Source organism: Lepidochelys kempii, chromosome 18 (assembly GCF_965140285.1).
Source record: "Lepidochelys kempii isolate rLepKem1 chromosome 18, rLepKem1.hap1, whole genome shotgun sequence".
NCBI lineage: Eukaryota > Metazoa > Chordata > Testudines > Cheloniidae > Lepidochelys > Lepidochelys kempii.
In genome coordinates, this window is record NC_136397.1 from 10,011,886 (window position 1) to 10,024,696 (window position 12,811).

At 47.0% G+C, this 12,811-nt stretch overlaps 1 protein-coding gene across 1 annotated transcript; it reads right to left on the reverse strand.

The window, feature by feature from the left end:
• Positions 1–1,248: 1,248 nt before the first annotated feature.
• LOC140900265 (basic phospholipase A2 Sms-N6) lies at positions 1,249–9,557 on the reverse strand. The gene is made up of 5 exons (XM_073317230.1): positions 9,294–9,557; positions 7,157–7,209; positions 5,077–5,221; positions 3,385–3,491; positions 1,249–1,437 (listed from the first exon to the last, which is right to left on the reverse strand). Exons 1-5 carry the CDS (start codon positions 9,455–9,457, stop codon positions 1,295–1,297), a joined length of 612 nt encoding a protein of 203 aa, XP_073173331.1. The 5' UTR covers positions 9,458–9,557; the 3' UTR covers positions 1,249–1,294.
• Between the last annotated feature and the right edge of the window lie 3,254 nt (positions 9,558–12,811).

Sequence of the window (12,811 nt, forward strand, 5' to 3'; positions counted from 1 at the left end):
CATAATCCGTGCCTCAGTTTCCCCTTCTTTAATTGGGGATAATGCTACTGAAAGGTGTTTTGAGATCTCGGTCTGGAAAGAGCTAGAGCAGTGCCAAGTTCTTTAATACCTAATTAAATGAATAGTTACTGCAGTGCAAGAGGTAATTTCTACCAGTTCCCCCGGTCTTCTCTCCTGGGACAGTGGATGACTGTGGGTCTTCTCTCCTGAGTCAGTGGATGACTCAGTGCCAGTCTCACTGGGGTGTAGGCCACAGATCCCAGGAGCCTGATTCTCCTTTCGCTTACTGCCGTTTGATAGCAGGGTAACTGCACCAGCACTGACCCCCCCAACAGCCCTGCAGTTTGTGGCCACTGAATCTAACCACCAGAATTCTCCTCTTTTCCAATGATCTGGCAGAAAACCCAGTCTCTCCTCAGGTGAGTTGTTATGCTACTCTTCCATCTCACATGCTTTTTAATACTAAGCAACCTTCCCCCACCTCACCTAACCCACATACTCTAAATCTTTCAAGACCTGGCTAATACAAAGCTGCCTGGTGGGGCACATATGCCTCTCTGGAGAAGTTTGTGAATTGTATTGAAACGAGGCATGAAACCACATGGCATCAGAGCAGCTGAGATTGGAAGTTTCAACTAGGAGGATGACACTGTCCAGCATTGCAAAAGGTGAACATATATGTAAATAAAGAAAGCAACTAACTAAGGGACCTAATTTTACTGTTTTTACTGCAGTGGGATAAATTCTCCTACCATTTACATGTATGTAAATACAAAATACTTCATCTCATTTACTCCAGATTTACCCTGGTGTAACAGAGGACAATTTGTATCTCCACTGACTTCCAGGGAGTTACTCCTGATTTATAACATAATTAAACCAGAGCAGAATCAGGCTCATTAAGTCCCTAATTCATGACATGGTTGAAGGTGGATCATGCTGGCTATTCACAAACAGTTCTTGAGATTTCTACTCTGTCAAAAGCAGTAACGAAGTTGTGAAATCATTCCATTCACCAATCCAGGTCAGGCACATGACGGCTTTGTTTTTTTATTTCAATTTAAAAAAAAAATACAACAAAAAATATTGCTACATATAAATGGGATCAAAGTTATAAAATGATCCAAGCACAAACATTACGAAAATACATTAAGCAGTCCATGCAAAATTTTATATCTATAAATGTGTATATGTAATAAACAGACATTATAATAAAACAATCACATTTTGTTGCTTTTACCTTGTGCAAATAAAGAGTATATTGATATGGCAGGTAAAGAATCTGTGCAACTTTTTAACATGTGGGCTTCTCATCCGCACAGTGCCTCTTTCTATAGAAGCGATAACCCTTCTTGTAGCTGCTTAAGTGTTTCTTCAAGCAGAGCACAAAGTCACCGTCACACTGGCAGCTCTCTCTTTTGCACTGGCTCCCCATGCCTGCCGACAAACAGTAACAGGATGGGTGTTTGAGAGGAGAAGAAGAGAGGCTACCAACGGTGATGGGGCCATATAAGAGTATGTCTACACTGTAATCCCAGTATGTGACATACCCAAACAAGCTTTAATCTAGCTATTGGGATCCTGAAGAAGTGAAACCATAGCAGTGTCATTTCAGCATGGGCCAACCCAAGAACCCTAATGACTTGCAGGGCAGCCTGCACTGAAGCGGACACTGCTGTGACTTCACTGTTATCACTACCAGAGCTAGCGAGATAACTGTTAGCTCAGGTATGTCTACATGAGCTGCAATCTCACCCTGTGATTGCAGTGTAGTCATACCCCAAGATAGCACATGCTGACACCTAGGAGCTGGTCTACAATGTGAAACGCCATCGTGTTATAACTTGGCCCTGTGGCAGGATGGTAATGGATGCAGCGATGGCAAAGTACTCACCATAGACAGGGACCATCGGCTTTAACCTCATGTCAATTACCTTGATTCCACAGGGGTGCACTCTAACGTAATGGAATTTCCCAGTTAGACAAGTCCCTAGGGAGTAGAACCTCAGCCCAGCATCCAGCTTCCTAGTTTAGTAGATTGAGTCGCATGCACAGGGATGTGACTGATAAAGCAGCAAACTATCATGACACGCAGACGTAGCTCCACTTCCAGAACACAGGCAAGACAGCTGTGTTCAAACCTTCAACCAGCCGGTTTCCTCCACATTGTGAAAACCAAGTTCTGTCTCTAAATTGCCTGGCCTCTGGTTGTTACCCATTTTATTATTGTGTGTTTGTATTATGGTAACAGGACTCTCCTTTGATCCCATATTCTGTTCTGGGGGTTAAGAAAGTGCCTAGCCCCACAGCCTACTTGCCCATTCCACATAAAGGAAGCCCATTAGAATGTCAGTGTTCTCTCAAACTCAACCTGTATGGCAAAGAAAACCCATGGCAGCAAGCCTTGGAGCCTGGATCTACAGCCTTGGGCTTGTGAGGCTTGTACTATGCACTAAAAGTAGCCGTGTAGATATTCAGGCTCAGGCTGGAGCTTGGTCCCTGAAGCCTGGAATTGGGGTGGGTTTCAGAACCCAAGCCCAAACACTTATTTTTAGCATTGTAGCACGGGCCCAAGTCTGTAGCCTTGGGCTCTGAGGCTCGCTGCAGCAGGCTTTATAACGCAGCGCAGACACACCCAAAGGGAGTAGCATCTCTTGTAGTCAGTAATCCCTTGTGCAAGTTCCCATCTCTGATAGTGATTCAGTAAAATTACTGAGTCAGATTCAGGTGAGTGTGTAAGTTACATGTTAGTAAGTGGGCATGAATCTAAACGAGTGTCAGGGAATTCCAGATGGCATAACACACATTGAAAGGCCTTGAAGATCTAAATTACACTAGCTTATGCTTCTTATAGAAGAAGCGGGGCATGATTCACTGCTGCATCACTCCAATTAGACTCTGCTCTGAATTCGTCCCATTGATTTCTCCTCTCTCCACCCTTTTCGTAGTGGGAAGCAAATGAATTTTCTATTGGTTTTCCCCCTCTTCTGCCTCTTTCCTGTTGTTGGGATTCTGAGCTTGGGGTCTGGCTGGGCTTTCACTCTCAACCTTGCCCACTGGTTTTGAGAACTCCTAGCTGACAGCAGAGGCTAAGATGACACATCTCCTTGTAATCAGTGCAGCCTATGGTCAGGGGGGAAAAAATCGCTATTCAGGATAGCTTATAAGCATGTTTAGGTGTTTGCTTGATTCGGGGCCTGCATCCCCAGGTTCAGCCAGCCAGCGACTCTGGTTCTCTTGTCCTGTTCCTTATGTATAAGAACAAAAGCTCTGGTGGACTGGGCTCGGGATACAAATTTTAAAAGTCAAGTAGCAAAGCAATTTTCTGATTTAGGAGAAGAAACAAAACCGAATCCCCATCTTTCTGTCCAGGAGCCAACTCACCGCAGTAGATCTTTCCATTCAGGTAGACGTAGCTGTACGAATTAAATTTGGCATTACAGCCATGATCATTGAGCCTCTCATAGCAGCAGTCATGCAAGTAACAGCACCTTGGGGAGAAGGAAGAACTCAGCAAAGAGACACGTACACATAGGTTTAAAACACGAGCAAAAAAAAAAATACCCATTGACACTTTTCCAGTGCACGTAAAAGAGAGACATGTTTTGACACTATGGGCCAGACTGTCTTCTTACACTGGTGTAAATCAGGAGTAATACTACTGAAGTTAAAAGGTTTAGACTCTCAGTTTGTTTCCCATCTATATATGTTACACGTTGGGTGGAGGGGCACGGGTTATTACACGAAGCACCCTGGAGAAAGCACAGATATCAAGTTTCCTTTCTTTATTGTTCTTCAGACAGGCCACTGAGCAGATTTCAAGCTTCTTCTCTGATCTCCTACACAGGATGCTCTTGCGTTAGGAAGGTCTGGCAGGAACAGCCAGTGGTCAGCTCAAGGGACTCTGACCTCAGCATGTAAAATAACTTTCACAGAGACAAGGGGGCAGTCATAGCCTGATTTCCCCTAAAGCTCATGGCCTTTTCTTAATTCTTTATTCCATGGTGGGGGATGAAAACGGTGCCCCATGCTCTGCTCTCCCTAAATCCACCGAGGGTGGAAGCCCCATTGCTTGAGATATTTAAAACTACACGGGATGGTGTGCAAATAAATGTAAAAGAGGGAACAGCTATGCACGGGGCCTTAGAGTGTACCTATGTGATCTAATAGGCCTTTTCCATCGGTACACTTCTTAGGGGCTTTATTGTGCCATTCATCCTTAAACATAAATATCTGAAACCAATGAGGAGCGCCTCTTAAAAAACCCAGTGGCATGGTATGGTTCTGATTTCTTATTTCTTTGATCCCAGAGGGGAAATAATGCTCTTGCATTTAAGCCCAAAGGAAGGTGGTAGCCTTCCTCCTAACTCCAACACATTGGAGCACCCCATTCTAGGAAATATGGGCAGGTAGATTCAGCTATCTTCCTTAGTAGCTGGTGGAAGAACCTCTCTTTATAGGGTGACCAGACAGCAAATGTGAAAAATCAGGACAGGGGGTGGAGGGTAATAGGAGCCTTTATAAGAAAAAGACCCCAAAATCAGGACTGTCCCTATAAAATCAGGACATCTGGTCACCCTCTCTCTTTATGAATCCTGACTCCTTAACTCAAATCCACCTTTCTTTTGAAAAAGGATTGGGTGTTTACTGACATACTTCCAGCAACTTCAAGAGAGCCATGCCAGTTTACACAAGCTGAGTATCTGGCTAATTGGCCTTACTTGATGGAGAGCATCTTGGGTAAATACAGACTTGGGGTAAAATTTTCAGATGTGCTTAAGTGACTCAGGAGCCTATGTTCTATTTTCAAAAGTGAGTTCGGCCCCGAGGGCCAGATTTTCTAAAGTATTTAGGTGCCTAAAGAAGGAGATAGGCACTTCTGAAAATCCCACTAGATACGCATGTGCTTAAATCCTATTGATTTCAATGGAAGTTAGGGACCAAGGCGCTTTTGAAAATTCCACTAGGTGTGCATCTGCAGGAACATAAATGCCTTTGAAAATCTGGCCTTTAGGCCCTTTTGCAAGTGTTATCCCAACTGATGTTCCTGGCAGGCTTTTTAAGACAGCAACTTACTGATCAGTGCCATCCTTTGGCGTCCCTTTACCGCCCAATCCGCAGTGGCAGCCGTAGTTGTAATAATTCCAAAAGGCAGATTTCGTAGTGACTTGCTTAATCATCTTTTGAAGCTCCCAGAAACTCCCTTGTGTCATAACTGCACCTGGAAAACAGCCAAAGGGTATCCAGCACTGGGAGAGGAGGTATTCCCAAAAAGAAATGACACTTATTCCTGTGCCTTTATTAAGCTGCTGTGTGAGATCATCAGGTAGGGTGACCGGATGCCCCAATTTTATAGGACAGTCCCGATGTTCGGGGCTTTGTCTTATAAAGGTGCCTATTACCCCCTACCCCTATCCCAATTTTTCTGGTCCCCAGTGCATCAGTCCTGATTCTCCTCACATCTAAAACTGGTTTTAGATTCATATTACACAACTGGGCCCCACCCCATCTCTTCCAGTGTAAATGTGGAGGCGCTCCATTGTCTTCAATGGTCTGTACTGCACAAACCGTTTCAGCATCGTGGGAAAGTTTGGACTGGCAGAGCGGCCGCAATCCACATGCTTGGGTCTCAGTTGGAGACTAATCAGATGGTCAGTGGGCTCCTGACACTATAACTCAAATTCCATTCTCTACTTTACAGCTACTCGCGATCATCCCAGAGACTAGCGCAGCATTAGGATAGTTCTGCAGAGGCAGGCAGACCCCTGGGCCCTGGGAGTAGTATGTTGGTAACAACTGTGTCACAAGCAGGGCGGGCTCCCAGCACCAGCGTTCCAGGTAGGTGCTTGGGGCAGCAGTTAGAACGGGGTGGCGGCAATTCGGCAGCAGCTCATCGGTCCCACCAGTGGCAATTCGGCGGCAGCTTCTCCCTTTTGCCATCTACTGTGGCAGCTTTTTTCCCCCACCGCTTGGGGTGGCAAAAACCGTAGCGCCGGCCCTGGTAATCAGAACAGGACACGTGCAGAAGAGCCTTGCAGGAACAATTCAGATCCTCAGGCTTGTCCTGGAAATCCTAGCTGCATAAGGTCTTGCATATCATGCCATTGAGTCAGTAGAAGGCAAAAAGCACGTTAGTTGGCAGGGGGCACATCTAGGAACACCCATGGAAGGGATGGACCCTGTGTTGGGGAAGATACTGATGGTAGCACGGCTACTCACATGGCAGTACCATGAATAAGGGGGTGTGGTGCATGGGAAGGTGCAGCGAACGTTCTCAGGCCTCTCCTATGTACAGATGCTCTCTGAGTGGTTAGGCAGCTACTGGCGGGGCCATATTACAGCTGGTTTTAAGAAGTGGGGGTGGGGGAATCAAATGTCCTCCCTTTTCATTTTTAAAAAAAAATTGGACTTTTGGCGTTTTCCCAAACTTCAGAATGGTTCCGGCTTTTAAAACATTCCAACCAGTGCTATAGGTGGTTTAAAAACACCCCTCCCCCACCACGGGTGACAATAATGCAGAAGTTTCACTACTATTTTCCCCAATTTGGCCTCAAATTTAAAAATTTGAAATGTTTCGGCCAACTCTGCTTTCTCGCTCATCCTCCTGACGTGCAGGTTTTTGCTGACACAGAGTTAATCCTGCTCACGGCAGCCCCAACTTGTGATCTATTTTCTGCAGTAACTTATATTAGGGAGCCCTAGGACTTTTGCACTGACTTCTCCCACAACTGGTTGAGGCCACACCCCCATTTACGGACTTTGTAGGTCTCTTGTGGATCTTCTCCATGGACCCAGTTGAGTGTTCCCTTGCTTGACATGGCAGCCAGACTCACGGATTTTAGCTTGTGGTCAAATTCTCCCTGCATTTACACGGGTGCCACCCAATTGATTTTAAATGGCCTTGTACTGATGCAATGGGAAAGAGAAGTAGATCCAGATGTGCAGAATTTGGAGACTGGTTTTGTAGCAAGTTTTCAGCCCACGGGCCAAGCCACTATTCCCCTCCTCTCCCTCCCCCCAAAATTAATTGGAAAAAGTTAGCGAATTAGTGGGCCTGGTTATGAATTAGTGATTCATTGGTTTAATGCTGCTATAATCCTATTGACATCAGTAGATTTACACCTGTAAGTGAGATCAGTGAATGTATTCCACTTACCATAAGCAAGTAGCATAGCAAATACTAAGAGATTCTTCATCTTCATGCAGAGCCTGGAAGAAGAAACCCAAAACACCCTGATTTTCCATTCAGGCAAAGAACTCAAGGACACATATTAACATCCAGGTATGGGCAGCCTGCATAGGTCATTGCCTAGAAAGCAGCTGAGAAGAGAACAGAAGCAAAGGGTTTCAACTGTTTGAATTACTGGAGCATGAGACCCCTGGTCACAAAGAGCAGAGATTATACTGGGAAGTGGAGATTTAGCTTCAAAGCATAAATGAGGATGGGTGAAATCCAACCATATGGAGCAGGACCCCCGGGGTATGCCTACGTTGCAGCTGGGAGTGATCCTTCCAGCCTGCGTAGACAGGCTTGTGCCAGCATGCTAACAAGATCAGTGCGGATGTTGCATTTTGGGCTCAGGCCCACCCAGCCACCTGGCCCTGAGCTCGGGTGGTTATCCCAAGTCTCCACCAGAGCCTCATCATCCACACTGCGAGTTTTAAGCGTGCGAACTTGAGTCCTGCTCGTGCGAGTCTACCTGTGCCGGTGGCAGGCTTGGCCCTAGTGACAGTGTAGACACATTGCAGGAAGCCAATACATCACTGAAGTCCTCCCTGGTCTTAAGCGGTGCATGGACATCTTGTAGGCTCTCTGCACGGGGCTGAATTTCATCCAGTGATTCTAATATTGTGAAGACTTTCTATATTCTCCCCGTTCCGGTCACTGTGCATGGTTGTATTGGCCGGTAGGAAGCCAACACCGGAGCAAAGAGACTGATGCCCCTTTAGGATGCTGACACAATTCACCCTGCTTCACGCACACTGGGACTAGTGACTCCAGTGGGATTTCACTTGCGGCATGAGCGAGGACATTCATTTACTTCCCTCGGTGGAGGGATCCTATTTACTGCCGGTGCCTTTTCTCTTCCTTTCTCCCGCATGCAGCTTTTGTTTCATCCTGGGGCACAAAACACTTCACAGATCCAAGGACTAGGAGAGCGAAGGCTCAATCAGTCACAGGCTGCAAATGTTCACAACAGACCCTGCCAGCGTAAAAGCATTGTCAGCTCCTCTACAGACGAAAGATCCCCAGCCACACCGTATTGGTTTGTGGATTGAATGGGAGAAATTGAAAAGGAACAGGGAGGGCAGGAAAGCAAGGGACAGAGGGCACTGAAAGAAAAGGCAGGTGTGGGTCACTATCATCTGGATCTCATTCACTAAATCAATTCCTTGCCCTGCAGGAGCCTGGGCCATTGGTGCATTTCAGTCCCTCCTGCTATCTGCCTGTGACACATAATAGTTTAGTCTCCTAAGAGCTGTTTTACTTTTGTCCAGTTCTAGTTGTTGGGCGTGGTGTGGGGGAAGCTGGGTGGGGTTTAGTGGCCTCTGCTGCACATGACCTGGTAGTTCTCTTCTGGCCTGAAGCTCTATGAGAGAAGTCGCTGCCATCCCACAATGACCTGGCACCTTGTACCCAGCTTTGCTTAAAGAACAGTGTGGCACCGTGCCAGATGGCTTGCTACAGTTCAGAAACCCTTACCTGCAAACAAGAGGCTAGGAACTACTGCTCAGGAACAATAGGGGATCATCAGGGACATCTCTCTCTTCTGCTCTGCCTTTGCGCAGGAAAAGGGCAATGTTCATACCTCACTTTTGCACCTTCTCCACTCTGTTGTTTACAGCCAGGACCAGGGCTGTAACCACGGAAGGGGGGAAGCCAGTGTGCAAAGCCAGGGGGGCAGAAAAATGGGGCAGCATGCATCCCCCCACAGATTTCTGCCTTCCATTTAGCACAGAGGTTTTTGAACTGTGGGGCACATCCTCCTAAGAGAGGGTGCACCCGATGATCTGAAAACCATCGCCTTCTGCCAGGAGCTGGTGGATTGGAAGCTGGTAGGAGCTTCCCGGCTCACTCGGGCTCCTGGTTCTCCACACTATGGGAACCGGGCTGCTGTCTGTCTGTCTGTCTGGCAGTCCTCCCTGCCCTGCTCCCCAAGCCGGGCTGCCTCTGCACAGCTCTGAGCTGTGCCCTGATGCGCTCTTGCCTCTCCCCTGAAGGAGCCCGGCACCAGCCAGCGAGGATCCCTGGAGCCGGCTTCTGCCCTCGGAGCCCAGCTGCCAGGAGAGACTCCCTGAGGTGTTCACTCACCACTGCCCTGATGCTCCTGGCTCTGCCGCTGCTCCTCAGCCCAGAGGAGACGTGGGACTTAGTTACGTGCCCCCTGACAACCTGGTAGTAATGCTCACTGTGGATCCCAAGGGGAGTTTCCAGGTACACACTCAGCAAGTGCATTCACTGGAATGGGAGCCCTGCTAACCAATTAATCCCACACTTTTGTCCATTTCCACATGCTGGATACATCAGATCAGATGCATTCCTAGTGTAATCCCCACTGAACTTCAGCAGGGCTGCATCAGGGATGGATCTGGCTCTGTGCCAATCTCCAACACAGCCTCTTGGACGTTTTAATTGTTGGACACAGTAACAATTAAAATATCGGTGATCGGTCTCTACTCACTGTTTCTGGGCTTGGGAAAGTCTCTGTAGCTCAGGGTGACTCCTGATCTCGGATAGTGACAGATTTACCTTATATAGACGGTCTGTCCCTCCCTTTTGGGAACTCAGTGACCACATCTATGCTGACCTCATTATCTAATATTGAAGCTTCAAAAAACTTCTGTTGTGTGGCTTCTCTGTCCAACAAGGTTTCTAGTCTTCTCCATTTCAAGGCACAAAGGGTGTTTCCCATGCAGGGCTAGGTCACTGCGGAGGCCGTGCTGCAAACAGATTGTAGATAATGAGTAATCAGACATCATGGATGATCACATACATAATTCTGAGTTCATCTAAAGCCTAAACCAACACCAACTGATGTCAGAGTCTGGCCATTGGCTTGAAAGGCAGTTGTACCAGACCCCTGAAGGGTAGATAACAAATAACCATCTTGCTAGTAACGTTAGACTCCTCTTGCTGCCCCAGTTCCCTTACCCATCCCTAAATCATGTGACACTTGTGCAGTGCGATACAGTGTTTTCAGAAAGGAGAGTGGTATAATTCCTTCCTGATTCTTGTTTTTATCAGTTTATGCCCTGAAGCATGAAGTTAGATTTCTCTCTTATCCCCTTGGCTTGCTAGAGGTAGTGACCATGCAATCATCTAGCGTACCTGTATATTTCACAGCCAACATCTGTTGACTTTGACAGAAGGTTGTTAAGCTGTTCCCCACTGCATTGGCAATCTGATGGATAAACAGTAAGACACGGAAGAGTCTAAAGACCCTCCGATGCATGAACAGGCCAGGTATTTTAAGTGAGTACAAGTAATGAGGCATAAAGGTCAAAACTGGTTAGAAGAAAAATAAAGATAAAGTGCTCACTAATATCTACCTAAGAAGCTATCTTAGTTGCAAAGCAAACTGTTTCATGACATACTCCAGCAAATCGCCGACCAACCTCTTAGGTCAGGAACCCTCCCCCAGAGTCTAACACCCGTTTCCCTTTGTCTTCTCAGGTGCAGAGGATGATGTGGGCAGGAGGAGACAGACAGACAGAGGGGCCTTGGGTGTTTCTCCCTCCTTTCCAAAGTTTCAGTTTCCTTTTTGAAAACCATTTCTAGCTCAGACCCAGGAGACAACAAGCCTATGGGAAAGGAAATTCCCTGCTGGCTTTTTTTCACCCATTTGAACTTCCTTTGTTTTCCTTCTCTGCTGGATGACTACATTTACTGCTTAAATGCAAATTTAGGCAAGCCCACATTCCTTCCTTTGTCTAGGACAGACCCGTCTGCTGCCTGGGCAGGGCTGTGGGCTTTGGAACATGTGTTCATAACATCACACCGCGGAATCTTATAACTTCATATACAATGTGGCCAGTGCCAGGCATATTTTGCTGGTCATTGTCATCTGGTAAATTAGGAGTTTTCAAATGATACCTCCTGAGGCATAGGTTGTACACAGGTGAGTATGACTGTGTGTAGGGTGTGAATACAGAGGTGGAGTCTGTCACAGTAGCCTCTCTCGTGTTCTCCCTAGGATCTGCAGCCTGAAATTTGAGCTTCAGAAGAATTCACTTTGTGCAGCAACTAGTAACAAGCCCCCCTCCATCTGTGTCCACTGCGGAAACCTTCTCAGCTTTCTCCCTCTCTCGCCAAAGCATCTAGTCCTCCATCTGCTGCTAACAAACACCTCAATATCACGTTCCCTTCCTGATGGAAATGATGAGGCACCCCAATCAGTGGAGAAACCCTTCTTTCTCTATATACTTATTATTCATCATCCCTAGCAACTCGAAGCCCCAGTTGAGATCAGTGCCCAGCACCAGGCCTGCCGACAGAAGTTCCAGGCCCCAGGGCAGAACAGTCAACAGGCCCCCTAGAAAGCATGGAACAGGCCCAGAGGAGGTAGTTAGCCTCTTCTATACCAGGATGAGGGCTTGTCCCTTCACACAGGCCCACTGCCAGCTGCTGGGTTAAACTCTCAATGGCTGGTGGCAGAGCATCCTCCTTTGGGGCCTGGGCTTCTGGCACTCTGACAGGGTTTTGGTGGTATACTGAGAAAACAAGTTCCTTATGTTGCTGGAGACAGCTATATTTAATCCCCATCTCAAGGTCACAGATATAAATCAGGAGTGACTCCACCTAAATCCATTGAGTTACACTGATATGAATGAGATCAGAATTAGGCCCATTGTGGCAGATTCTCCACCCTTCCTGAGCTCCACTTGTATGAAGTGTAGAAAGGGGGTTCCAGGCAGCTGGTACAGCTGTCTGACCCTCAGCCACCTAGCCTTAGCACAAGCTAGAGCTGCACAGGAGCAGTTCTAATTTATAGCAGAAAATGGCGTGTAACAGAGCTAAACTCTTCCATGCCGCCTCTGCTCCCTTTTCCACCCACCCCACTCCCATAACATGCACCCCTCCTGCCCTTTCACCCGTGTGAGCGGGATACCTCTACAGGAGACAGCAGAGCCACCTCCGGCAGAGAGTTCTCCACTGGCCACGTCTGGTGGCTTTAAAGCCACTTTATGCCACTTACACGGAGCAAAGTGGCCTTAGTGGACTGGAGAATCTGGCCCAGTGAGTTTAATTTATAGTGACATTGCACCAACATGGCCAGTTGGCAATCAGAAGGAAATGCCAGAAAATGATTTTTGTTTGAGTGAGTTGAACACCAGGAAGGGGGCTGCGATAGGGCACATGCAAGAAAAGTACCTAAGTATCCAGCGAACGTTTTCAGCAGGGAGATGCAAACGCACTGGATGACTGACATAGTTCACCTTCAGCGCCATGGGAGCCAGCCTAAAAATAAGGTGAATGCGTTATTTCAATACTAGTGCACCTGTTAAAAGGACAGCAACTCTGCACCACCCGAACGTTGGGAACTTTGGATCTGATTCAACAAATCTCTACTCTTGTTTAACGTCGTTAGCCCTCCTTTCCCTTCCATCCTGTATGAGTGCATCACTGTATCAAGTGAGCTGTAGCTCACGAAAGCTTATGCTCAAATAAATTGGTTAGTCTCTAAGGTGCCACAAGTCCTCCTTTTCTTTTTGCGAATACAGACTAACGCGGCTGTTACTCTGAAACCTTTAGATTCTCTGATCATCAGCCCAAATCTCCACTATTTTGGAGAGGGATAGTCTCCCATTT

What these genes read in the sequence shown, in the direction of transcription:
- LOC140900265 (XM_073317230.1), bottom strand. Translation starts at nt 9,457, where the DNA reads ATGCACTTGCTGAGTGTGTACCTGGAAACTCCCCTTGGGATCCACAGT. An exon ending in TGCTATGCTACTTGCTTATG is followed by an intron (nt 5,222 to 7,156) that starts GTAAGTGGAATA and finishes GCTGTTTTCCAG; the next exon opens with GTGCAGTTATGACACAAGGG. An exon ending in GAATGGAAAGATCTACTGCG is followed by an intron (nt 1,438 to 3,384) that starts GTGAGTTGGCTC and finishes GTTTGTCGGCAG; the next exon opens with GCATGGGGAGCCAGTGCAAA.